General features: G+C 40.8%; 2 protein-coding genes across 2 annotated transcripts; one reads left to right on the forward strand and one right to left on the reverse strand.

Moving 5' to 3' along the window:
• The first annotated feature begins 1,182 nt into the window (after positions 1 to 1,182).
• Positions 1,183 to 3,677, forward strand: LOC149821989 (pentatricopeptide repeat-containing protein At5g46580, chloroplastic-like). The gene has a single exon (XM_089980628.1). It carries the CDS (start codon positions 1,348 to 1,350, stop codon positions 3,484 to 3,486), a length of 2,139 nt encoding a protein of 712 aa, XP_089836754.1. The 5' UTR covers positions 1,183 to 1,347; the 3' UTR covers positions 3,487 to 3,677.
• Positions 3,678 to 7,472: 3,795 nt separating this feature from the next.
• On the reverse strand, positions 7,473 to 13,639 carry LOC149821990 (protein phosphatase 2C 29-like). The gene is made up of 4 exons (XM_089980819.1): positions 11,140 to 13,639; positions 10,305 to 10,418; positions 9,707 to 9,971; positions 7,473 to 8,273 (listed from the first exon to the last, which is right to left on the reverse strand). The coding sequence occupies exons 1-4, from the start codon at positions 13,240 to 13,242 to the stop codon at positions 8,152 to 8,154; spliced, it is 2,604 nt and encodes an 867-aa protein (XP_089836945.1). The 5' UTR covers positions 13,243 to 13,639; the 3' UTR covers positions 7,473 to 8,151.
• Positions 13,640 to 26,579: the final 12,940 nt, after the last annotated feature.

A 26,579-nucleotide genomic window follows, 5' to 3' on the forward strand; every position in this document is an offset into this window, starting at 1 on the left:
TGATAGTCATTATATTTAACTCTCAATAATCAATACACATTCACAGTGATTTGCTCTTCTTCTTGACAAATAGTATTGGAGCGCCCCACAATGATACAGATGGTCGTATGAAGCCGCTCTCCAATAGTTCTTGAAGATGCTCTTTGAGTTCTCTGAGTTATGCGAGTCCTATTTTGTCACAAGCCCTTCAACGAAGGAGTCGATGCTACTTTCGTGGTAAATCTCTACAGCAAGCATTGTTAGTATGCTTTCAAATCAATACTTGGAAGCTCTGGAAAATTCCCAATCAGGTTATTTTTGAGGAAAAAGTTACACAAATAACCAGATTCTCAAGTTCAGTTTCTTATCAGCAAGAGAACATGTTTTACTGATATGTAAGGGTGCTAATAACCCAGTTGCATGTAGATGGGGCTATGCAGGTCATTGGTCGCCTCCTCCTTACCAATGGATCAAGATCAATGTGTTCGGCTTATACAGGACTTTCTGGAAAGTGAGATATGTGATTAGAGATTCGTATAGCAGAATCGTTAAAGCAGGATGGGTCTCTGATCAAGCAGGAGTTTCCGATAAGTATAGATGCTGGTTTAAAATTCTGAATTACATCCCTATGTCAGCAAGGGTGATCATAAAGGCTTCACGCAAAGACTTGGTGTGTCTTATTAATAGAAAAATGGAAGGCAGGGGTCCATCTCATGAACAATTAGATGTTTTAATAAGGTGCCTTCTTAGTTTTGATAGATGTGTGGTAAAGTATGTATCTAAAAGTTCAATCACATGGTTCAGCCACTTCTTTGGAAGAAAGGCACTGGTCCCATATGAACCCAGATTGGGTTCCTCCTTTGTAATTTTGTACAGATTTACTTTTGTTTTCTCATAAACTGCCTAACCCTAGCTTTTTTTGTCGAAAAAAAAACGTGTTTCCTTTTTCCCTTTATATTTTTATTGTATTTTTTTTTAATGAAGCGTTTAACGGCGTAACGCTGTTAGCTCTGGTTGACTGGGAGAAACTGTCGACACATGGCACGATCTTAGAATGTCCTTCAACGGTCAGGATTGTCAGATGAGAGTTCAGTTCATTTGCCAAATGACCTGAACTACTTCAACCCTACTACATGACAGTGAATTGTCTCCCTCAGATATTTCATAATTTTCATTCATCTGTTCTTTGCCTGCCTGATGCATCACACGAAGATAAGGTTCTTCTCTCTCTCTCTCTTGAATATGGGCCTTCCACTCTACACCCTATAGTATAAGAAAGGGTTGAGAAGAATTTGGAAAAGAAAGAAGAGAAATTCTGTAAAGGGGGACCTCTCTAGTCCTCTGCAGAACTCCCAACTCCAACTAGTCATGGCTTCAATCCCAACATTCAGGGATACCCATTTCCCATCTTCCTTCCACTCACCCATAAAACCCTCCAAAACCCCTCCAAACCCCCTCAGTCCCACCATCCTCTTCCCCTTCCCCTCCACTGCCTCCATCAGAGTACTGTGTCAAGCAACCCCAAGTGAGTCGCCTCCAAAACCTCCTCCAAATCTAGCCGAGCAACTCCAGCCCCTCTACCACAGCCTCCTCTCTGAGAACACCAACAGCCCACCTCCCCAATCCCTAAGGAAACCCAAGTCCACATGGGTCAATCCCTCCAGACCCAGGCACTCTGTTCTCACCCTGCAGCGCCACAAGCGCCTTCCTTATGCGTGGAATCCCCACCTCAAGGAACTCAAGGCCCTCGTCAAGAAACTCAACGAGTGCGACCTCTCACAGGCCTCTCTGGACGAGTCCCTTGCCGAACTCGAGCACCCACCATCCAAAGAGGACGCCCTCTTGATCCTCAATGGCTTGAGGCCATGGCAGAAAGCCCATCTCTTCTTCAACTGGTTGAAGACCCACCACGGAGACTTCGCCGCGGAGACCGTGTTCTACAATGTGGTGATGAAGAGCTTGAGGTTCGGGAAGCAGTGGGAGATGGTGGAAGGCCTCGCCCGAGAGATGATCCAGAGAGGTATTGCCCTTGACAATGTTACTTACTCTACCATTATCACTTGTGCTAAGAAATGCCGCCTTTTCGATAAAGCTATTGAATGGTTTGAGAGAATGTATCAAACTGGTTGTATGCCTGATGAGGTCACCTACTCTGCAATCCTTGATGTTTATGCTAGACTGGGTAGGGTAGAGGATGTCTTGACTCTGTATGAGAGAGGTAGAGCAGATGGGTGGCAGCCGGACGCCGTAGCGTTTTCGGTATTGGGGAAGATGTTCGGCGAAGCCGGAGATTACGATGGTATCAGATATGTCCTGGAGGAGATGAAGAGTCTTGGCGTTCGGCCCAATGTGATTGTGTACAATACGCTTTTAGAAGCACTGGGTAAGGCTGGAAAACCAGGTCTTGCTAGGAGTCTTTTTGAAGAAATGATTAGTGTAGGATTAACGCCGGACGCGATAACGCTTACCGCCCTTGTCAAGATCTATGGGAAGGCAAGATGGGGTAGGGATGCTCTGCAACTGTGGCAAAAAATGAAGTTGAATTTGTGGCCAATGGATTTTATTCTTTACAATACTTTGTTGAGTATGTGTGCTGATCTTGGGCTTGAAGATGAAGCAGAGAAGCTTTTCGAAGATATGCGCCAATCGGAGATCTGTAAGCCAGATAGTTGGAGTTATACTGCTTTGCTTAATATATATGCTAGTGGTGGTAAAGTTGAGAAGGCTCAGCAGTTGTTTGAAGAGATGCTGGGCTCTGAAAATAAGCTCAATGTGATGAGCTCTACCTGCCTCATTCAGTGTTTTGGCAGAGCAAAGAGAATTGATGATGTAGTGAAAGTGTTTGAGGTTACACTGGAAAGAGGAATAGTGCCTGATGATAGGATGTGTGGATCCCTCTTATCCATCATTTCATTCTGTGAGAATGATGAGGTAGATAAGGTTCTCTCTTGTTTGGGAAGGGTAAATCCTCGGCTGGTTCGATTTGTTGAAATCATCGGTGATATGGATGTTGCTTTTGATGGGGTTAAAGCAGAATTCAGAGCAATACTTAATGAAGCTGCTGTCGAAGTGCGTAGACCGTTCTGTAATTGCCTGATAGATATATGTCATAACCGCAAATTCACTGAGAGGGCTCATGAATTGTTCTATTTGGGAGTACTCTTTGGGTTGTACACTGGACTGCACACAAAGTCCAACAGTGAATGGTCTTTAGATCTCAGGAACTTGTCAGTGGGCGCAGCTTATACTGCACTTGAGGATTGGATGAGAGCTCTGTCAAAAGCCGTTCAAAGACGTGAAGCTTTGCCCGAGTCCTTTGCAATTCATACAGGTGTTGGATCTCATAAATTCTCAAAGGGTTTATCTTCTATTTTTGACATGCACTTGAAGCAGATGGCTTCACCTTTCAGTCTGAATGAGAAGAGATCTGGGTGGTTCATCGCTTCACGAGATGAAGTGGTTTCATGGGTACAATCTGCAGACTTGTCCATCTTAGCTACCTCATAATAGACACACTTACATCCTAAAGTAAAAGCTGTATCACTCTTAATGTCAAGTTTATACTTGTCCAAGTGCTTATTTTCTTTTGGTATTGTAAAAGTATATTGGAGTAAATTTTGAGTTACTCAGTCGAACACTTTGTACCATAACGGGGCCTTATTCTTTCAAATTGTATTTCTCCATAACGGCCTTTCAAATTGCATCCATTCTCTAATGTGTTTGTGTTGCTACCATGCATTTGTCTGTTGCATTTTAATTTTTCCAGATCCACAGGTAGCTTAGTGCCTTGAAGTCTCTCTCTCTCTCTCTCTCTCTCTCTCTCTCTCTCTCTCTCTCTCTCTCTCTCTCTCTCTCTCTCTCTCTCTCTCTCTCTCTTATACAGTAAATAATCAGCCAACAATGTTATGTATTCAATATGTTTTTCTGTTTGGCTGCTTTTAATGGCAGTTAGTGATGGTTGCAAGTATAGTGTTGAATCACACTATACATGTGTATGGTGTTCTTGAATATATGTTCCATGATATCCAGTCAATTCACATCACTTCTATGTTATTTAGAATTGTCATAGCCTGCAAGTATGCTGCGACAATGGAACCTAGCAATCTCTATCATTTTACATGTATTTGACCAAACTGGGGATTTAGCTAGCGGTTGTAGGTGTGGGTCCTTTGTTTCCCAAGAATCTCTGCTGGCATTATTGAATTTTTTTATCCTGTGTTTTATGAACAATATTTGATGTACAGAAGCTGGCAAAACAAAATTGTAAAATCATGTGGACATTTCAAGAATGAACCTATTCCAGCCTCTTGCTCTTATGCGGTTATCCTTACCTATGGAGGGGGCACCCTTTTGTGTATTAATGTTTGTAATTATCATTTTTCAAGGACATTGTTCACTTTCTTCTATTTCTGATATGCAAATCTTTTGATCTCAGGTTTGCTTCATTATTTTTCTCATGTTCATCTTAGAGTCACATGTTTGACTGTGGTTCCTATTCCTACATGGTTAGATACAGGTTTAAATTCATGTGCTTTGTTCTTAGTTGCATGCCTGTTACAGTCACTAATACACATTAACTAAGTGTTAGTGTAGCACTTCAGTTAGGGCTTGCATGGTTATACCTTCCACGTTTAGTTATTTTTATGTTATCTTATGTTAGGATTATTGAGGAAAAAAATCTTAAACATGGCCAATATTGCGCCTTGAACATAGAGTGTAGCTTTTGGTTTTGTTCTTCCATGCTCATGCCTTATTTACTAATGTTTATATTCTGCCCATGACTATACATTTTTCAATCTCTCTATGCTATGATCCCTATGGATAATCTGCTTGATTTCGGTGCTTTAATCATAAATAAGGTTTTGAACACTGTGTGATGGAGCAGCTTGTGCACGTCACCTTGTGTTGGGACGTTGCAAGTTCAAATCCCAATGGTATCATTGTATAACTGGTAGGGGTCTGCCTAACCCCAGCTTGCCTTTGAAAAAAAAAAGGTTTTGAACACTGGTAAGTCTCAGTCATTGCATTGAGATTGTGCCCCTTCTTATCACTTGGATGTTGACTGTAGCTCATACTCACGTTGAGGAAGAAGTCATCTTTCTTCCATTTCATGAAGTATAATTCATGTTCAAAGAATGAAAAGTTTCATGTTCTTTAATGGTTGTTCAAGGGGATTGAAAGAAAAGACGAATGCTAGGCCCATCATTCTAGGACATTGATGATCCCTTTGAGTGTGGCAATTGAGATGAATGCATTTGATCATCATCAAGCCTTAACCCAACTTCATGGGATCTGCTTTATAAGTCCTGTTTCTTTATGATTCAAATTTCATACTGTAGGACGTTGTTAAAGTTTAGTGGTCATCTGTCGTTGATGTCAACCCTCCTTTATCCAGGCTTGGGAGTTGGTAGGGGTGGCAATCGAATCGGGTTGGCGGGTCAGCATACCTCAACACAAACCCGACCCGTTTATTAAACGGGTCGGCTGTGGCAAACACGAACCCGACCCATTTATTAAGTGGGTAACCCGACATGACACGGTTAACCCGTTTAATAAACGAGTCGGGTCTGGTCGGGTAAACGGGTTAGTGGGCGGGTTGGCGGGTTGGGTTCGGGTAACCGGGTTGACCCGCCCGCCTAACTTCTCCCTCCAACCAAAACCCTAACCCCTAGGGAGAGCGAAAATGGGGTGGTGCCGATGGTTCTCCATAAGGAAGGGTGATGCGCCGCAGTCCAAGGACGGCAAGGGGAAGGAAGGGTGGAAAACGGATAAGCCGGCGACAGACGCGGCGGCCGGAGAGCAGGAGGTCTTGGGGATGAATGGCTCCATGGAGGTGTCGAGGCTCGACATCGTTACTGTCTTCGAGTTCGGCTCCGTCGCCGCCTTCGACGACAAGATCACAATGTCCGGTTGCTGCCCCGTCTCCAACGAGCTCGAGGCGTGACACTGGGAGATCATGTCTTCTGCGGGGTCGAATGCTCCGCAGTTTCGGGTGGTCTTTTGAACGGTCGATGTCGCTTCAGGGTGGGTTATTGGTTCTATACTCTTTTGTATGAAGGAGATTTTAGGGGTTTCTAGGGTTTTTCGGTAAGGATTTTGGCCGGAGAGCAAGAGGTCTCGGGGATGAATGGCGCCATGAAGGTGCTGAGGCCCAACGTTGTTACCGTCTTCGAGTTTGGCTCTGTCGCCGCCTCCGATGACAAGATCATACTCGCCGGCTAATGCCCCGTCTCCGACGAGGTCGAGGCGCGCTAGTGGGAGATCGAGAGAAGGACAATGAGGAGGGGCTGCTTCTGACAGGGTTGGTGCCGATTGCCGATGGAGAACGCCAACCTGTGACTAAAATATTGCGATAAACCGATCGGGTTGGCGGGTCGGGTTCGGGTAAATGGGTTGACCCGCCCGCCTAACGTATTTATTAAATGGGTCAGACGGGTTGGCATACCCCTAACACGAACCCAACCCGTTTATTAAACGGGTTAAGCGAGTCAACCCGTTTACGACACGAACCCGTTTAAGCCAAACCCGAACCCGGCTAAGAAGCGGGTTGGCAGGTCGTGTCAGATTTTGCCACCCCTAGGAGTTGGGACTGGCACTAGTAAGGTCATACCCTCCTGATGGTGGAATTGGGATGAATGCATTTGTTGTCATGATTAAAAGTAATGAACACCCGGGTACCATCAGAGGTAACCCTGACCTGATCTGAACTCATGCTTAAAATTGAGTATGGTCCTCAAAGTGACCAAGCTTATCGGTTCACAATAGATATGCTGTGTGATGGAAGAGATAAAAGTATATAACCTTTCCCTTTTACATAATCAGATGCGAGAAACACTAGTAAGCCCTTTTTAAAACCAAAATAGTGAAAACATCCACATGGAGGCGTGGTTAGGTGATCAGGCCGAGTACTTTACAAAGTACTCAGGCCACACAAAGTGACAAAACACAGAAAATCACTACCGCGTGCAGCCATTTTTTGTGTACAACACAGACACAGAAAATTGTTACGCAGGCAACGATTTTCTGTAAAACACAAAATACAGAAAATCACTACACCTGAGTACTTTGTAAAGTACTTGGGCAAAAAAAAATAAACAAAATAAATAAAATAAAAAAATAAAGCCTTCCAAAAAAAAAGTACTTGTGCCCAATCACTAGATCTGCTCCCAACCCACATGAGCCTTCCAGCTCAACTTAAGAACATGAGAGAGGAACATTAAAATCTGACACCAAAACAAGATTACCCGAGTGTAGATGGAACACCTAAGAAAATCAATTTTCAAAGCAGGTGAGCACCACCAAAACGTAACGGTAAGCAACCGAAGCAGAAGCAAGTTTGCCAGTTACTGTCTTGTCCATTGATCCATGCATTTCATGCCAACAGACAAATTTCATACAGAAGCTCAACATGATTGTTGACTAATAAGCCATTTCAGCTCAAAATAGCCCAAAAAGAACAGCAACAACATGATGAACAGAAACAATACCCGGTGGTGGAATTCATTTCTGTATGAATTGAAGAATCCTCAGTACAACGGTATATAGTAAATTTTACCTTGATTGGTTAGTATTCATATCATATCATTTTTTCCCATTTTGTACATGGGTGAACAGTGTTCTTCATCCCTTCATATAGAAGCTTTATGGCCTTGACACACAAAGGAAGATTCAAAAAAGAAAAGGAAGACAAAATTACATCTCTGAAAGCCGCCTGCCTTGGTGCTCATGCAGTCGTTCAATAAACAGGAACCCACTGAAGATGTGCATTACTCTACATTCTGAATCACTCAACCAAATAGAATAACCAAGAGCAGTAACCATATATCATTCATCACCTCTTTGGATTTACAGAAAAACTTCATTCACCGAGTGGCTCAATGAGATCAATACACACTCTGCTTGAGTTCAGACCTGAACCAAAAAGTTTTGTGAGTTACAAGTCTCAAACCTGTAAAGGTGGGCACCTGTACTGGTTAGCTTTGAATTCCATGGAGATTTTTCTTGCCACAGGTGAATACTTCGAGGGTACTTCAGCACCACTCTGAATTCTGAGGATCACAGATCAGATTTTTTTCTCGGACATGAAGCTGGTCACACAGCCAAATTAGTGATGCCAGTCACTGAACCCTGAACCCTGAACCCATTAGAAGAAGCTGTCTGCTGATACGGTCACTAGTATTTCCCTGAGGACTTCCATATTCTTCCTTCAAGAGATATGATCATGACTGTAACATCATCATGATATTTCCTGCGGTCGCCTTGTGGTATATCCAATAACTCATGGAATTCCATGCCTGAAAGAGAGGATGATTAGTACAGCAGGTTACCAGGACCAGTGGTTGAAACTAGGAATTCAAGCCTTTGGCTCCCATGGCAGTTAAGACTCACTCATCAATTAGAGACAAAAGCTGTGCCTTTTAGGATGGGTTGGATTCAGATAATTTGGTGGAACTGGAATTTAATTCTACTGAATCCTTTGGCCATCTTCCAAGCACAATAGAGATGCAGTTGAGCCAATTCCAATTCCACTGAATTCTCCAAATCTGAACACTCCTTTTTATGAGAAATCGGAACACACTCTTACTGACTAGAAAAGCAACACAAACTTGACTTGGACTGTGCAGACATCAAGTAGCCAAGTCTTGAGTCAATAGAGACTCTTCAATTCATCTGTTACTCAACCAAAGCCAGACCATCTAACCCATGTCAAGTCTTCAATGTCAAATCACAAGATAACAATCATTCTAATTGATGATTTAACTTTAAACTTCATAACAAATTATCAAATGTGTGTTGCACTGTGGTAGACCAGAGAACTGACAAAAAAGATAATTTCTTGTAAAAATTAATTTTGGCCCATGAAGTTCAATCAGACTTTTGATTTGATCTGAGCATGATCCAATCACATTGGAGCATAAAATCCTTTGTAATTTTGCTGAGATCTGCATAAGAAATTGCAAAATTCATTTAAGGTACTCAAAAGCATAATTTGACAACTAAACAAGCGTGTGATGTAAGTCTAACAGTGAAGCAGATTCAGTCTGAGTACTTGGATCTCATCTGAGACAGATCCAACCAGCTTGAATACAGACCATTTATAATGTAGAAGAGGATCTGCATACAGATCATAGCGGATAATAGGTTGGAATCTTATACACAGAAATAGGCACCATTAAGGGGTGTTTGGTTGAACCCTAAAAATGCACTATGGATGAAACACAAAATTTACTATATTTTGCAAGTTCTCCCCATCTAGTAAGTTTTGTCAGCTGACATACACAAACATGTTGTCATGTATATGTAGTATGTACATCTATTTTGAGTTTAATTTCAAAAAGAACATTATAACACTGATCTCTCATGTTGCTGTGAATGCATGCATGTCAAATCATGGTCTTCCATATCTTTAAAACTCCCATGTTGTGAAGAAGACGCTAGCTCATACATGATCAGATAATCTGAGGACATGATATTTGTATTTTAATTCTTAGAATGAAAAATTCTTACCGTTTTAATTTAAAAAAAAAGGTAAATTTTGAGTACAACAATCCATGTAAAATGATTAACACAGAGCTCTAAAATGCATTTACTCCCACGAATAAAGCCATATCCACATTGATTTCACGTTCCAAAGCAACAGAAGAAGAGATGGAAGAGATATATACATCAAATTACCAACAGAAATAAAATTTAGAAATTTTCGCATGGGGTAACATGTTCATCTTACCAGCTTTCTTTGCAGCCCTGAAAAGAAGTTCCTCAATTAAATACTGTGCAGGATCTCCATCAGGAAACTTCTCCATGAAATTCTCAACATGAGAAACCACTTCCTGGTTGCTTAAATACTGATACAGTCCATCAGATGAGAGGACCAAGAATTGGTCATTTGGACCAAGTCTATGATGGCAAAGAGAAGGTGAACAGGAAATGTATGGTGCAGTACCAATATATTCATTCCGAAACATTCCAAGCAGTGTGTTATTCCACTTTGGCTGAAAATATATTAAGTAAACAGTAAATACTAAGCCATCTGATCTCGATTGTTAATTTGAAAGCATCAAATAAAGGCATTCAGCTTCCTTCTCCTAACAGACTTCAAAAACTACTTATGGATTAAGTCGTACAAAAAGTGATGCATTGATAGCTGAAGCCACTGGAAAAGAATTTTTGCAGCATGAGAAATTGAGATAACATAATTTACAAATAAATAGGGCAAAGTATTTTATAAAACAAGAAAAAATTGCTTTAGTTTTCGAAAAATAACCTTGACAAGAGGCAAGGAAGGAACATATATTGTCAGGGTAAAAGATTAGCACTGAACAAACCTGTTTGAGAAAGCCAGCACCAAAGGCCCGAGTAACCTTCAAACGACCTTTCACTCTGTCATTGACAATGCATTGGCTGTCATCCGGATGTTCTTTCTTGATTCTCATTACTTCCTAAAGAAGTCAGAGGTATCAAATTTTCAGATAGATGACAGTTAAGGCGAACCACAGAAATTAATGAATTGCCGACAGTAACTCCATAGATAATATTCATACTGGAAACAACTAAGCTTGGAATTGCTAATTATTACCACTGTCATACTACTAGGTACACATCATTAGAAAAAGTAACGCATATGATCAAATTCAACAACAAAGAAGATATCATGCTCCAATATCCAAGACACATGAAATAGAAGTCCATAATCAATAAATCTTAATCCCTTAAAGAGTGTATCAAAGGGTAACAAAATCAAGCCCAACTAAGAACTAAGTAACACCAGTACCACTTTGTTCTACGAAAGAGAAAACTTTTGATGCCAATACTGTTCAGCAATAAAATATTTCATTTTATGGACAGTTCAATTTCACAAGTTATAAGTCCATAGTTACAAATTTAGGCTACAAGAACTATCACCTCCCATCCGCATTTTCATGAGGAAGTGTTTGAGAGCTTGGCTCTCAGATACTCAATCTGAGCTGGGGTCATGCTGATCGGCCATGGGTCCCAAGGCAAGATCCGAGCTCTTCCAAATGCCAGAATTCAGATCCTCACTTTTGAGGATCTGGGTGCATTTGCAAGGGATAAAGATATCCAAACAGTAAATGAAAGTGTTAAAAATTCAACTGAATGCACAAACATAAGCAATGTATTATGTTACTCCTGAATTCCTACTTCGTCCATGCTGGTACTGTGATCAGTGGACAACTGCAAAGCTGTCAACTTCATCTGTTGAGCAGGAAATTCAACCTCTCCATAGCATTTGCTTCCACTACCATCAGACTCCGAGGCTGACGCACCATTCTTCCTTTCCATCAGTGTCCTAATGGAAGCATCTGATTCTGGTTGATACTGCGCCACTATAGCACGGCTATCACCAACATTCATCGCATACACATCCTCGTCCTTCATTAAAACTGCCAATAGACAAGAACCAATTAACGCCAGCTCAGGATTCTGATCAAGTGCCTTGTCGGTCATATCCAGATATGCAAGCTCAGTGGTTTGAAGTGCCTTGGAAAGAGCCTTCAAGACAGCTTCATGATCAGTAGGACCAGTTTTATATTTTCGGCAACTATGCTTTGATCTTTCGTCAACTTGGTTCTCAACCTCAATTTTCTCCTTATCGAAATCGCATGACCAACTGGATGATTTCCTCTGATCCTCCTTGTGCTTCGTAAAACTAAGCTTTAGCTTTGAGAAAAGCAATGACCTCCCTTTTCCATGCCGGTGCTGTGAATCAGAATGTGTGATTAGTGTAGGTGCAGATACACCATTCCCATCCCCCGCATCTTCTTCCTTCAACTCCATTGCTGCTAATGATAACCCCTCACAATCATCATCCTTAGCTATCGGCCGACCCGCAATGGCATCACCTATACGAAAACCACCACCAGCCCAAAAGTTGAAGGCATTATCGTCTTCTTCAGCAAGAAGTTCCCGCAAGAGCTTCCCTCTTTTCACCTCCACTGCCTCATCTTGGAAGGTCACTCTTTTCATGGACCCATGAACCATATGTGAATGAGGTGGTCTCTTACTGCACTCTGTAAACTCAGAATCTTCTCTAGCCACCCCATTTTCCTGCCTCGCATCAATTCTATCCCTATTCTCAATCAGATTGCCTTCTTCCGTCATTGAACCGCTGCAAACATCATCTTGCAGCCTCTTCTCATCGATTTCCAAATATGGGTCTTGCTTATTACAGCCTAGAATCAAATTCTCCGTCTGTTCACCCATCCTTTCACTTACCTCCACACACTTTGAAGAAGAATCCTCTCTGATCTCCCAAAATAATCCCTCGAGTTCGTCGAAAATTGCCTTGTAAAGGTTAGACATCAGAAATTCAGGCGCATCCGGCCCATTGAAACCATCATAAATCCCAACAAAGAGCCACCCATTCTCCTCCGAGACGACCACATGCACCCTATCTTCCCCTGCTTTCCCATGAGCCCATTGAAGATTGTCACCAAGATCCCTACTCCCACATTCTTCTTCCATATAATCACAGTACCTCCTATTACCGTAATTGTCGTTACTATTCACGGTACCACTACAACTAACACCATCTCTAGATTGATGAAATCCTACAAAATTCAGCACGGGGAAGACCCACGGTCTCTTCTTCTCCGATAAGTTACTATAGAACGCCCTCTTAATCGTAACCCCAGGTAAACCCCTCCTCTTCTTCTTCTTCTTCTTCAGGTTGTACCCACCTAGAGGAGCTGAGAAGTGGATGCTAACCGAATTCTCCAACGGCCCGGAGAGGGCCCCTCTCTCCAATGGCCCAGACATGAAGCCCCTCTCGAACCTACCGGAATTCCCCAATTCCTGGCTCTGCTGAACAAGCACTCTAGAGATCGGCTGCAGAGGAATCGAGCTAAAGAAAGAGCTGCCAACGAAGAAATTATCTCCATTCTTACCGCCCACATTGAATCCACAATCTCCAGTGGCGGCAGAGAAACCTAGACTGCCACCACCGTCGTGGTCGGGGCGGCCTTGCGAGAAGACGGCGATTGGAGCGGAGGAGTTGGCACTCACGGAGGCACCGGAGATCGAGCGGAAGGTCGTCTCAGCGGCGGCGGGGGCGGCAGCAAAGTGGCCGGAGGTGGAGGGGGAGAAGCGGCCGGAGTCGGAGGGGGAGAAACGGGGGGCGTGGCGGACGTAGCAGAAGGAGTGGCCGAGGGTCTCGTCAAGGGGGTCCTCCGAGAAGATGAGGTCGGGGTGGCTGCCCGCAGAGGCTCTGATGCAGGGGAGGAGGGCGGAGACGCCGTTGCCCATCGCATTCAGGGGTTGCCTCCAGCGTCCTCCCCTCTCTCTCTATCCCTCTCTCTTTGTGGGTAAGGTAAGCTTCTGGAGGTCCAATGGCGAGCTAGGGGTTAGGGTTAGGGTTTTTAGAGAGAGAGAGAGAGAGACAGAGGAGTTTTGTTTTGGCTTCTGTGTGTTTTTGTTTCGAACTCCAAAACCGCTCCTTCCCTCTTTTTTTCCTCTCTTTTTTATTTGTTTTCTCTTTGATGGGTAGAGAGAAAAATTGTCTTCTCTTTGATGGGTAGTAGACAGAGAATGGGAGGGAGAGAGATGTTTCCTCTCTCACTCTCTCTTCTTTCTTCTTTTCATCGTTTTCTTTGATGGGTAGGTAATCAGATCTCTCTCTCTCTCTCTCTCTCTCTCTCTCTCTCTCTCTCTTTCTTTGATGGGTAGGTAATCAGATCTCTCTCTCTCTCTCTCTCTCTCTCTCTCTCTCTTTGATGGGTAGGTAATCAGATCTCTCTCTCTCTCTCCTGTTTGCTGTGTTTCCTGCGATGGGTGGAGAGAGTGTCCAGAGAGAGAACTTGAGACGCGGGTTGCCTCTTTCCTTCTTCCACCGCTGCAGCCATTTTTTTTTTTTTGTCCTTTTTAAGTATTGGGTGGGGTCACGTGACACCCACTAGGATCCAAGTGCCAGGTCATCTCCATGTCAGTGTATGAGTCTGAATGCCACGTTGACACGTGGTTGATAGTGCGGAGTGAGACATTCGGCTGGCTTTGCTTCAGCTCAGCTTGGGGTTTAGTAACAGTTTTCTCAGCCCCCCAAACCCGGCCGTAGTAACAAGTGCCTTCCCGCAATAAACATAATCACAAATCTCATCCTCCAGAAAAAAAAAATTAGAAGTGCAAAACTCATGGTATTTTTTACAAAACTTGGTTTTTTGCAAAAATTATTGGTTGACAATATATATATATAGAAAGAGAGAGATATCACTTTTTTTTGTATAGGAATGTTAACAGGTCAGATATAATCCGGAACCAAATCCCAATAGTCAGATTTGGATTCGCTATTATTTTGCATTGAAATCCGAATTTGAATTCAAATATGATTTATAAGTATCAGGTTTTTAGACTAGTTGGATCCTGATTTGATTTTATCTTTTTTCATTGGACTCCTAATCTGATTAGGTTGGACTGTAATCAACGCAGCAGGGTTTTTGTGTCGTGAGAGTCGGCTCAAGCCGAGGACTCCGTGGCAGCGGCTAGGGGGCGCCGGAGAGGTTCGGACGGCCTGGATTCCGGTGTTGGGGACCGTCGTTTTGCTCAGCGGTCAAACCTCTCTCTCTCTCTCTCTCTCTGTTTGTCCTTATGTGAATGAGTGCTCAGTGGGGGTTATCCTTTCATGACCAATTACTGCTTTTATATCAAAAGTCAAATTACACTTTCGTCTTCGCTCCCTCATACCATTTCTGGGGTTTCAGTAAGTCAAATAAGTTGGTTCTCGGATTGTGAGTTCCCCACGTTACTTTCTTACAAATCACAACAATTGACAGCCGATTCATACTTTCTCTCTCTCACACACATCTATATATATATATATATATGACTGACCATTAAATTTATTCTCAAAATTTGATTTTAAAAATATTTTTTTGTCCAATATGACCTTCCATGATAAAAAAAAAAACTTAAGAACCGGCTTTTGTAGTAAACTTTTTCGATGTGTACGATAAGATTTTATAACAGGCTAAAAATCAATGGTTTGAAAATTTTGAAGTTTTCTATATCGTAAATAGGATGGCAGTGGACGGGGGGAGCGGGGCCCCGCCTCGCCCCGTTTGGACCGGGGATGAAGGGTATGAAAAGGGGATGGAGGCGGGGACGAAGGTTAAAATCCATCCCCGTCCAGGGGTGGAGGAGGGGATGGACGTGCACTTTTCCCCGCCCTGCCCCGTCCCCACCACGATCCCCGCCCCGACCACTTTTCCCCGCAATATCCCCGCCCCGCCTCATCCCCGTTTGAACCGGAGATGAAGGCGGGGGTGAAGGATAAAATTCATCCCCGCCAGGGATGGAGGCGGGGGTGGAGGATAAAATCTTGAGGCGGGGCAGGGGTGGACCCCGCCCCAGTGCCATCCCTAATCATAAAAGTCTAAACCTTGCATAAAAAAAGTTTGCAATAAGAGTGGGTTCTTAGGTTTTTTTATCATGAAGATTACATTGCTTTGATTGGATTTGCCAAAAAATGGTTTTAAATATGATTTTTAAAAATGATCTAAACAATTTGTACCTTCTTTTGATTGGCTGATTTTGCTTTTATATTATATACATAGAGAGAGAGAAAGGGATGGTCTTATCATTTTTTCGTTAGGTTTCATTAGGACCTAGAAATTATACCTTGAAGTGTTTTTTTTTGCTTGATTTGAGCCTTTAGATGTGTTTATCATTGTCTATTTAATAGAGAACATGTATCTAATTAAGATGTTTTATGCTCATGTATATTTTAAAGAGGTAAAAACAAATCAACTGTTGATATTAAAATTTGATGATAAAATATTTATATTTTTACATTAAATCAATTTCAAAGAAAGTTGTTTCTTAGTAAATAAGCAATGATAAACACATTCAATGGTTTAGATTGAACAAAAATTACATGAAAATATAATTTTTAGAAAGTTTTAACTGAACCTAACCATAAAAATGGTAGGACCATTCCCCTTCTTTTATATATATATATATATATATATATATATATATATATATATATATATATATATATATATATATATATATATATATATATATATATATATATATGACAATTGAACATATTAGGCTGTCTTTTCTCATTATGCCTCATAGTATGAAGTGTTTTATTAAAGATTTGAACGGTTAGATGTTTTTTTTGACAAAAAAAATGTATTTTTAAGCACCAAAAAATTTGATGCCTTCATAGCCATTGATTTTGGATTACCATAAAAACTTGCATATAGGTCAGATTCCAGTGATCCAAAAGCCTGTTTCCACTGAACAAAACCTATAGATCATACCTATGGTGTTAGATGTGAGGAAAAAAATACCAACTATTATTTTGAAGGGGCAGAACAAGAAAGTGGGCAAAACCAGCGCATTATTCTCTCTATATATATCAAGTCATGTGCTTTTGATGAAAGGAAGGATATTTGGAGCCTCAAAATGTATGAAAGTTTAGAGGCATCCATTTTTCAAACCTTATAGGAACCTATACATGCATCAGAATCATGTGCTCTAAGAGCTGATCCCTATACAATCAAACATGTAGATCACAATTATTTAATCAAATTTTAAAATTAAAAAAAAGCACAAAAAAAAACATTTTGCATGTTTTATTTAACATATTTCATTTAGCATGTTTGCATCACTCATATATGATATAGTGAGAAAGTGTGGTTCTATAAAATAGGTTGAAATGGCTTTTTCAAGACCTTTTTTATGATTTTAACTATGTAAATGTGTTCAACATGATCAATTTGCTCAAAATTGACATTGCATCATGTTTTAAATGAAAAAAAAATGAATTTTGAACATCAAACATTTAAGAAAATTTTGAATTCTTTATTATTTAAACCATATAAAAACCTATTCACAAATTCACATGTCGGAATAGAATGATCCAAAAGTTGATTCCTATAAAATCGAGCACATAGATCACATATGAATGGTCAAATTTTAAAAAAAGATGAAAACTCTGAAATACTCAATTTGCATATATATTTAATTTTGTATGTTACTATCTCTCTCTATAAGTAAAATCCATTAAAGTAAAAAGTTGGGGAGTTTTTAAATGTAAGATAAAAGAGGGGAAATATCTAAGAGGAAATGCGAGCCACTGTATTAAAGTTTTAGTGAAAAGAAAAATGAGGAGAAGCACTAAAAAGAACAAAAGGGACGAATTAGTTTGGAGTTGAGGCACCAAGGGACCAAGTTTTTCAATGACAATATTTGCATAAGACAAAAAAGGGCAGAAATACCATAAAATATTTTTAAAAAAAAAGGCTAAACAGGGTATAGTTATATTTTGTGACCCCAATACCTAAAAATAATAAAAATTGAGAAAAAGAAAAATTATTATAACACAATGTTCTCAAACATAAATTGCTGAACAAGAATGAATATAATGAGAAGAATAGAAAGAAAGAAAAAGAATAATAATAATTTAAAGTTCTAAAAAGAAATGTGTATACATTGGTGGCCTGCATGAGTGGAAGGAAACACGTTTCACCGTGAGCATTAAAAAAAAAAAAAGGAAGAGGCAAACACCAGGAAAGACAAACTCATTTCTCACATTTCATGTCTAAACATTTAAACCCTAACCCTAGGTTCTTCTTTTCGTAACATATTATATTCATTAGATGCAATGTCAAACCCTAACCCTAGTTTCATTCTTTCCATTTTGTTCTGCCATATATCTAAAAGCCATGATAGTTTAAACCCTAACCCTAACTGCATTATCTTTTATCAGGCGAGCGTACACATTCATCTTTCTCAGTTCATCAAGAGTTTGAAACTCACAAAATGTGTCTCTCGGCGTACAACTGAGGCTAATAAGTATTATCTAGTGGACAAGGGAGAGATGAGATTTTGTGCCCACAGATACTGGGATTAAGGAGCTACACAATCAATTGTACTTTTTTCTGAGGAATGGAAAAATCACGCCAGGATCAATGACGTAGGTTATATGTCCACCCCCCCCCCCCGAACAGGGCAGTTAGCTACATCTCATGTTCGGGGGTCCCAAAGAGCACCACGTATGTAAGCATGTGCGTCTCGTATCCCCATGTTTGTCAGCATTAATTAGCGTTGGAGTTTGATGCGATTGCAAAGACTTAAGTACCCTCTCTTCCATTGGTGTAAAAAAAATGACGATTCTTGAAAAGGAGTGGTTGTAAAGACTTAAGTGCCCCGAAGATGATTATTTAAGACCCAGTCTCTGCACTGCAGGATTATCCAAGAAAGAAATCTCTCCTGGAGGAGGCCATGAACATCAACCCTCTAACTCTCTCTCTCTCCCTTCTATTTCTGCTTATGTGCACATCCATTAGAAGATCATACATTGCTCCATCAAGCACCGACTGACCTGCACATTGACTGTTGTGGAGCCTGATTCAGAGTTTTTACCCTTACAAGAGGAGGGTTTGGGGGCTCATCCCAGCGTGGGTAGCATCATTCAACTAAATGAGTTGTAGATCCTGATTCAGAGTTTTTACCCTTACAGAAGAGGGGTCTGGGGGCTCCTCCCAGCGTGGGTAGCATCATTCAACTTGAAGAGTTGTGGAGTCTGATTTAGAGTTTTTACCCTTACAGAAAAGGGGGTCTGAGAGCTCCTCCCAGTGTGGGTAGCATCATTCAACTTGAAGAGTTATGGAGTCTGATTCAGAGTTTTTACCTTTACAGAAGGGGGGTCTGAGGCTCCTCTCAGCGTGTTCATGGAGTTTGATTCAGAGTTTTTACCCTTACAGAGTTTTTACCCTTCTATTTCTGCTTCTGTGCACATCCATCAAAAGATCCTACATTGCTCCATCAAGCACCGACTGACCTGCACATTGACTGTTGTGGGTCCTTACTGATGTGTTGCCTCTAAATTTATTCGACTCTGGGTCCTTACTGCACTTGAAGTTGAGTCGTTGTATTTTTTGTTGTTCAGTGGATGGTGAGGCTCTTCTCTACTCTCTCAAGACTCTTAGCTTGGGCAATCTTTCTTTTGATGATTGTGGTTGTAATGTATCGTTGAAGTTAAAATAGGGAATAAAATGACAATAGAAATCGCTGAAAATTTACAGAAATAAACTAGACTCAATAATAAAGACACCACTTTTTACGGATTTGGAATATGACCTCCGGTTAGGGAGATATGGCCCTAACAAGTTGGTCCTAATTCGGGTAGCGATTTGCTTACTGGATAACACTACAAATCGCTATAGCGATTTGCGGAAGACACTAAAAATCGCTATAGCGATTTGCGGATAGCGATTTGCGGAAGAATCTACAAATCGCTATAGCGATTTGCGGAAGACACTACAAATCGCTATAGTGATTTATAGTGTCTTTCGCAAATCACTATAGTGTTTCGTTGGAGACCCGAAAATACTACAAATTGTTGTAGGAAAGCCCGATAATACTACAAATCATTGTTGGAATGCCCCAAAAAATTTGGTTCGGAGGGCGCTGCCCCCCGAGCTCCCGTCAGGGGTGCCCCCCCCTGGACCTCCGCCCGCTGACCGCGCAGCGAGATCCGCACCGGGGGGAGCCCCCTGACCCCCCTCTTGTAAGAGCAAAAACTCTAAATCAGGCACATAAATAGAGAGAGAAGGGAGAGAGAGTGAGAGGGTTGGTGTTCATGGCCTTCTCCAGGAGGAACTCTTTACCTCCCTTGATTTCTTCTCTAGAGAGAGAGAGGGTTTTACAGTGTTTTACGAAGAAGGAAGAAGAAGAAGATGACGATGGAGCAATGTAGGATCGTCTGTTGGATGTGCACAGAAGTAGAGAGAGAAGGGAGAGAGAGTGAGAGGGTTGATGTTCATGGCCTTCTCCAGGAAGAACTCTTTGTCTCCTTTGATTTCTTCTCTAGAGAGAGAGAGGGGGTTTTACAGTGTTTTACGAAGAAAGAAGAAGAAGACTTTGAAGAGTCAACATCATCCTCGACTTTCTGGATAAAAGACATGTTTGTCCTTTTTTTGAACAGAGAAAGAAGAAGACTTTGAAGCGTAACATCATCCTCGACTTTCTGGATGAAGAACATGTTTGTCCTTTTTTTGAACTGTTTGTTTTTTCTTTTTTGAATGAAGGGCATTTTTGTCATTTTCTCAAACCATCACTTTATGAGAAGAATAGCAAGAAAGGGTACTTAAGTCTTTACAACAACACCAGAGTCTGATGCAAAGTTATGTCAACATACACGGGAATACGAGCCCCATGTGCTTGTATACGTGGTGCTCATTCAAAGCCCCGAACACAGATGTGGGATTCAGTGAATCATCGGGGGCGAACATACACCACCCTCTCCAGGATCAAAGACCTAGTCGCGCTGGTATTGTCATTTTTCCCATCTGTGTAAACTCATTGCCGGAGGGGGAGCCAGAAATTCAAATTAGAGTGGGCACAGATGTATGTGTGCACACAAACATATATATATATATATATATATATATATATAAGAAATCCAAATTAAGGTCCACAGATATGTGTGTATACATGAGCATATATGTATGTGTGGAGAGAGAGAGAGGTTGGGCGGGGAGGGAGGGAGGAAGGGACAGACCACCCTAACCTAAACCCTGTTCTTGTGGATATCAGGGTCTGGGTGGGCAGTTGCCTTTACCTACTCTAGCCTGTATGTAGCTCAGCCATTCCTCGTGGTTCACACCATCTTTTTGTGTGCATATATATACACACCTAAATCAGCTTTATTTATATATTTGTTTTACTATGATCAATTGTAAGTGCAATCTAGTTGACGATTTTATTTATTTTAAATTAAATCCCATATATGCGATTCTATGTTATTCTTTTTAGTAAGAACCAGCTTTTGGAAACAACGGGGGCTCGGGTTGTATGGTAAGAGCAGCTAGTGCACGTCACCTTGTGTTGAGACGTTGCATGTTCAAAACCCAATGGTATAGACGCATAACTGGTAGGGGTCAGCCTAACCCCAGCTTGCCTTTCAAGAAAATAAAAGAACCAGCTTTTGGTTAGAACCTGTGTATAAATTTTTTGCAACAAAAGCATTTGCATTAGTATTTTTTTTTTCAACTCAAATAAATATATTATTTCATCTACATAACATGATCCTGTGGCTGATTTCTACTAAATCAACCATGTTAAATACATCTATAAGATTAGATTAAGTAAAACCAACACAGAGATCACAACTAGATTGCAGGCATCGACTGTGGCAAACATATATTCACTTTATACAAGGGATTTATTGGTTCAAAGCATATTATTTATTCCCCTAAGCTTTGGTTAATGGAAAATGACTCGATGGCACACCAACCACTTGGATGCAGCTCATGTTACCATCAAGTTTGAAAAATGGAAACAGTGGGACCAACCCCTTTTTTTTGTTCCATATAAGAACGGGAAAACCAGCCAGGGGGTGACCCCAGAGAGCCACAGCCTTTGGCTTACACAAGGGGAGTAACGCCCACAGAAATCAAAAAGTTTATGTAGCACCAAACTTTTTTTTTTCTTTTTATAATCTCCATTAACACCAAAATCTAGTGGCACACACTAGGGCATCTATCCCCATGATTTATTTAATTATGTTTCCTCGTTGATTTGGAGGGCCTAAATCCAACAATGGGGGCATGGCTTAGTTAGATCTACTGTGTATCCATATGAATGGAGAGATGGTGACTGAGGGTCAACTGAAGGACAGCAGCTGTCAGAGGAGTTGGCTGACCATAAAAATTGGGACTTGGGAGTTGATTCCATCGTTAGCCTTTTCCTTTTATACCTTTCTTTCTTTTTATTTCTCCTAAGTTTATACTATTAGACTAGTTGAAGGTCATCGGTTTAAGCATTGTTTATTTGGATTGTTTCATAAGGTGATCAGGTTTATTATTTGTTTATGTTATGTGGATTTAGAGATCATTGATTTGTTGATAAAATATGGTGATGCCACTAAAATAATTGGTTTTAATAAGAAAAAGAAAGCAATAAAAGGAAAGTTGGGTTCACACCGGTTCACATTGATCGATTGCAAATCAAGGTGGGAATTCTCAAAACCCACTTTCCTCTGCTCGTTTCTAGATTTAACTTGGACTTTGACTTTGACTCTCTCTCTCTCTCTTGTGCAGTTGCGTTCATGTTTCTGACCCCCACCACTTTGTTTTTTTCTTCTTCGTAGCAAACTTATTCCCATATATAGAATGTGATCTTTACCAACGGGGTTTCCGTAAGAGCAGCTAGTGCACGTCACCTTGCATTGGGAGTCATGATACAAGTTCAAAACCCAATGGTATAGTTGTATAACTGGTAGGGGTCTGCTTAACCCCAGCTTGTCTTTAAAAAAAAAAATGTGTTTCTACCTAATTGGCAATATAATACCAATGGGAGCTCCGCTTGTCTGCTAGGATCAGCTAGTGCAAGTCTCTGAGTTTTGGAACAATGCAGGTTCAAAACCCAATGGTATTGTTGTATAACTGGCAGGGGGTCTGCCTAACCCGTGCTTGCATTTGAAAAAAAAAAATGGCAAAATTAAGGGTATGTTTGGGAGCCTTGAATTGGAGGTTGTGTTATGGTTTCAGTCGTACCCTCGTGTTGTTTCTGCGAGAAGTGGCATTGCTGAAACAATGCCTTGAGATTAGTGTTGGCAGCAGTGGCGGAGCCAGGGGTGGGCATGGGTGGCCGGTCGCCCACCCCAGAATTAGAAACCGAGTTGAAATATGATACGACTCGGGTCTTCTTCTTCATTCCCCACGATTTGGAGGTTGCATTCTTTCCTTGCGAATGCTTGTCGAAGAAGATCAGAGCAGGGTCGTGCAGTAGTGGAGATCACGCCCAGGGCCGGACCTGTAAAGAGGCCAATGAGGCTTGGGCCTCAGGGCCCCTGGGCCCAAAAAAAATTTAGGGGCCCATTTTTAAGGCCCGAGCTCCCCTATTTTTATTTAATATAATATAAATATTTGTAATATTATATTTGTTTAATGTGAATGCAAATTTTATTGTTATTTTGATTCTTTAAAAAAAATTCGGAGGCGCTGCCCCCGAACTCCTACTATTAATAGGGAGGCCATTTTTTCCCTCCGCCTCAGGCCCCATAAAACACAGGTACGGCTTTGATCACGCCTCCCTGCGATACGGAGTTGCTCTGCCTCGATGCTGTGGCGAGGACCGTCCCCTCCGAGAGAGAGCTGAGGAGGCACCTCAGTTGGAAGACCTTCGGCTTGCCGCTGGATCACCACTGAGAAGGAGGTGGCTCAACTACCAAAACAGGCTTTCGATCTCGATGTATGATCTTCACCACCATGGAAGCTTCGTGCCACTGCGCCACCGACAGAGGTCGATGATCACCACCCGAAATCTGCCCACCCAACAAAAAACTTCTCGCTCCGCCACTGGTTGGCAAGCCTAACACAAGAAAATGTTTTTGAGAACTCCATCTCTCAACATCCAAAATAGATAAAATGATATTTTGATAACACTGAAATCGCGTTTTCATCCCATTGCAAGGCTTTCAAACATAGCCTACAACTAGGAAAGGAAATCGAAGCTGATGGTTTTTATAGAAAATGTACATGACAGAAATGTTTTTCTTTTTGGTTCATATCGCCGACCCTAATTGTTTGGTATGAAGGCGTTGTTGTTGTACATGACAGAAATGTTTTTAAGTTTATGTTGAATGACACCTGCTTCGCTACGTCATGGGGACACGCCACGCCGTCTGTCCCTATCATGACACTACCACGCTATGACATGCCAAAACAGTCATCGACATATTACTGAGATTGTTAATAAATTTTAATAATGTTTAAATAAAATAAATTTTAAATGTTAAGATATCAAAAACAATTTTTATTAATTAAAAATAAAAATCTATTCTTATGTCCTATTTTGAAAAAAAAAAAATTTGAACTCACGTGTCAGGTCGTATCTGTATCTTTGTGATACACTGCTTAGACAATGAACAAGAAAGAAAGAATGGTTTAAAGACACTCATGACAGAAATGTTTTATGAAAGTTTCTATTGAATTACCACCGAGGTGGTATCCCATGTGGTAAGCGGGGTCCTGTGCCAAGCTTAAGCCCAGGTTCGAATCCCTCTGCCACATGGGGCTTAAGAATTATATATTAAATATGATAAACTTGACCTTTCTTGATTAGGTAGAATCTTGCAAACGTGAAGTTAAGCCATCGCCTCCTTTTGTTGACAATTGGTTTTGTTTCAAGTACCTGTAACTAACTGCCTGTATATTTCTTTGCAATAAGTCTTCTTTTTTTCTTTTTTTTTTGTAATGTCTTGAAGGTGGTGGAGCTGGAGAAAGATGGACGCTCTACCATGTAACCTATCTCCAAATGTTGTCCGTATCGTTGCGTTCGGCCGGTATGCATCGTATCTGGCAGAAAATTGACACGCTTCACTCTTGAATCGGTTATTTTTTAATAAATATAAAAATACATAAAAATATTTTTTATATTATTTTAATAGCTTTAGCATGTGTCACCTTCTAACATGATATTTTTTAGCCAATTCAGAACGATTCACTTGAGTATCGGTATTGGTCGATTCACCTGAATAATTCGCCAAATGATAAGGAGTCGATTCCGATGCTGACATTGGTTGATCACCTCCCTTGCATTGCAAGGGATGTGCATCTTAGGGCATGTTTGATGGCTCGTCTCGTGCATCACACAGAAACAGACATTTAGAACATCTTTTTTAACAAACATTGGACGCGGCAGACGGCGTTACGCATGTTCGCCGCATCCAATATACACGGTAATTGTTGATCCATCTCCCCCCCTTTGTTACGAAAAGAACGGAGGGAACAAAAAAAAATGTGCATCGATAAGCATGCCTATTTGCAGTCAATATTTTTATGCTATGTTTTATTTCAATGTTATGTAACTGTTCAAGTTGTCCGCACATTGTCATCAAACAACGGACATTTAGAACATAGCATTTGAGTACTTGAACCAGTTACTACGGAACGAACAGAACATCCGTTCTTTTTGTTCATTTCGTTCAACCATAGACAAATCATCAAACATACCCTTAACGTCCAATTAACATTTAAAACTAAAAGCAACCCACTAACCAGGTATCTGTAGGCCTTATACCAAAAGAGCGCCATCATCATTACCACCACCACTACGGCCATCGTAATCACCATTACTCACTAATATTCTTTTCTTATTCACTATAATTTAAATAATTGGTAATCCAAAGATTCCAAACATTCACTTAATTAAGATTAGACACATATCTTTTTTATAAAATATGCTTTAATATATTTTTGTAAACAATAAATAAAAACAGATCAAACAGGTCTTCATTTTCTTTAAAAAAACAGCATTTTTCACCTTACTTCTCCTTCCACTTTTTCTGTTGGTGGTCCAGACCAATGTTGTAAGTAGCATTCGGCCAATACGATACAGAAAATCAATACGCTTCACCCTTGAATAAGCTATTTTTTAATTTAATAACTTTAACATGTGTCAAGTTCTGATTGACATCGTAATAATTTTTAATTATTTTTTACCGATTCAGAACAATTCTATTGGGCCGAACTCACCTGAATATTTGGCCAAACGATAGAGGACCGATACTGACAACATAGTCAGCACCTCTAATCATGAAGCATGATTTCATGCATTATTTGTGACAACTTCAACATGCACATCCATAAATGATACAGAAATACCCTTTAACGAATATTTAAAATTACAACATAACACAACTCTTATATGAATACGGGTCTGGATTGGATCCAGATCCACAAATGATTCTTTTCACCCTCTCTCAAGTTGTACATAATCTTGGATCACGAACAACTTGCCGTTTAACATCCAAAACATGTTTGTTGTTAATCCTTTTGTGAATATATCTGCAACTTGTTCTACTGTTCGAACAAAATTGGGTTCAATTTTTTTTTTACCTTTTCCCTTACAAAATGTTGATTTATCTCAATGTGTTTTGCTCGACTATGATAAATAGGATTGAAGGACATATTGATGGCACTTTGGTTGTCACATAGTAAGAGTAATCGAGCAATCGATTCTCCTATCTCTGTGAGATGTCTTATCCATGTATCCTCTGCAGTCGCGGAAGCCATCGATCTGTATTCGGCCTCTGTGCTCGATCTAGCTATGGCTTTTTGCTTTCTACTGCTCCAAGCGACCAGGTTTGACCCAAGAAAACTGCAATAACCAGATATCGATCGGCGTTCATCTGGATCCCCTACCCAATCAGCATCAACATAAACAATGATCTCATGTGTGCCTTGATTCAGCCCACTTTTTTTGTACACAAATCCATCGCCGACAATGCCTTTTAGATATCTTAGTATTCTCTTAACGGCCTCCATATGTGATGTACAAGGTTCATGCAAAAATTGAGATACCTGATTGACAGAATACACTATATCGGGTCTAGTGAATGTTTGGTATTGTAACATACCTACTATATTGCGGTATCTAGTAGGATCTTCATATAAGTCTCCATCTTTAGAGCTCAGTTTCTGATGTATGACACTTGGGGTTGTCAAGGGTTTGCAATTCATCATACCCGCTCTACTGAGAATATCCACTGTGTACTTGTGTTGAGTGAGAGTAAGTGTATTGCATGTCTTGTCGACTTCCACCCCAAGGAAATATCGTCGATCTCCGAG

The sequence above is a fragment of the Nuphar pumila genome, chromosome 11 (assembly GCF_984573655.1).
Source record: "Nuphar pumila chromosome 11, dmNupPumi1.hap1.1, whole genome shotgun sequence".
NCBI lineage: Eukaryota > Viridiplantae > Streptophyta > Magnoliopsida > Nymphaeales > Nymphaeaceae > Nuphar > Nuphar pumila.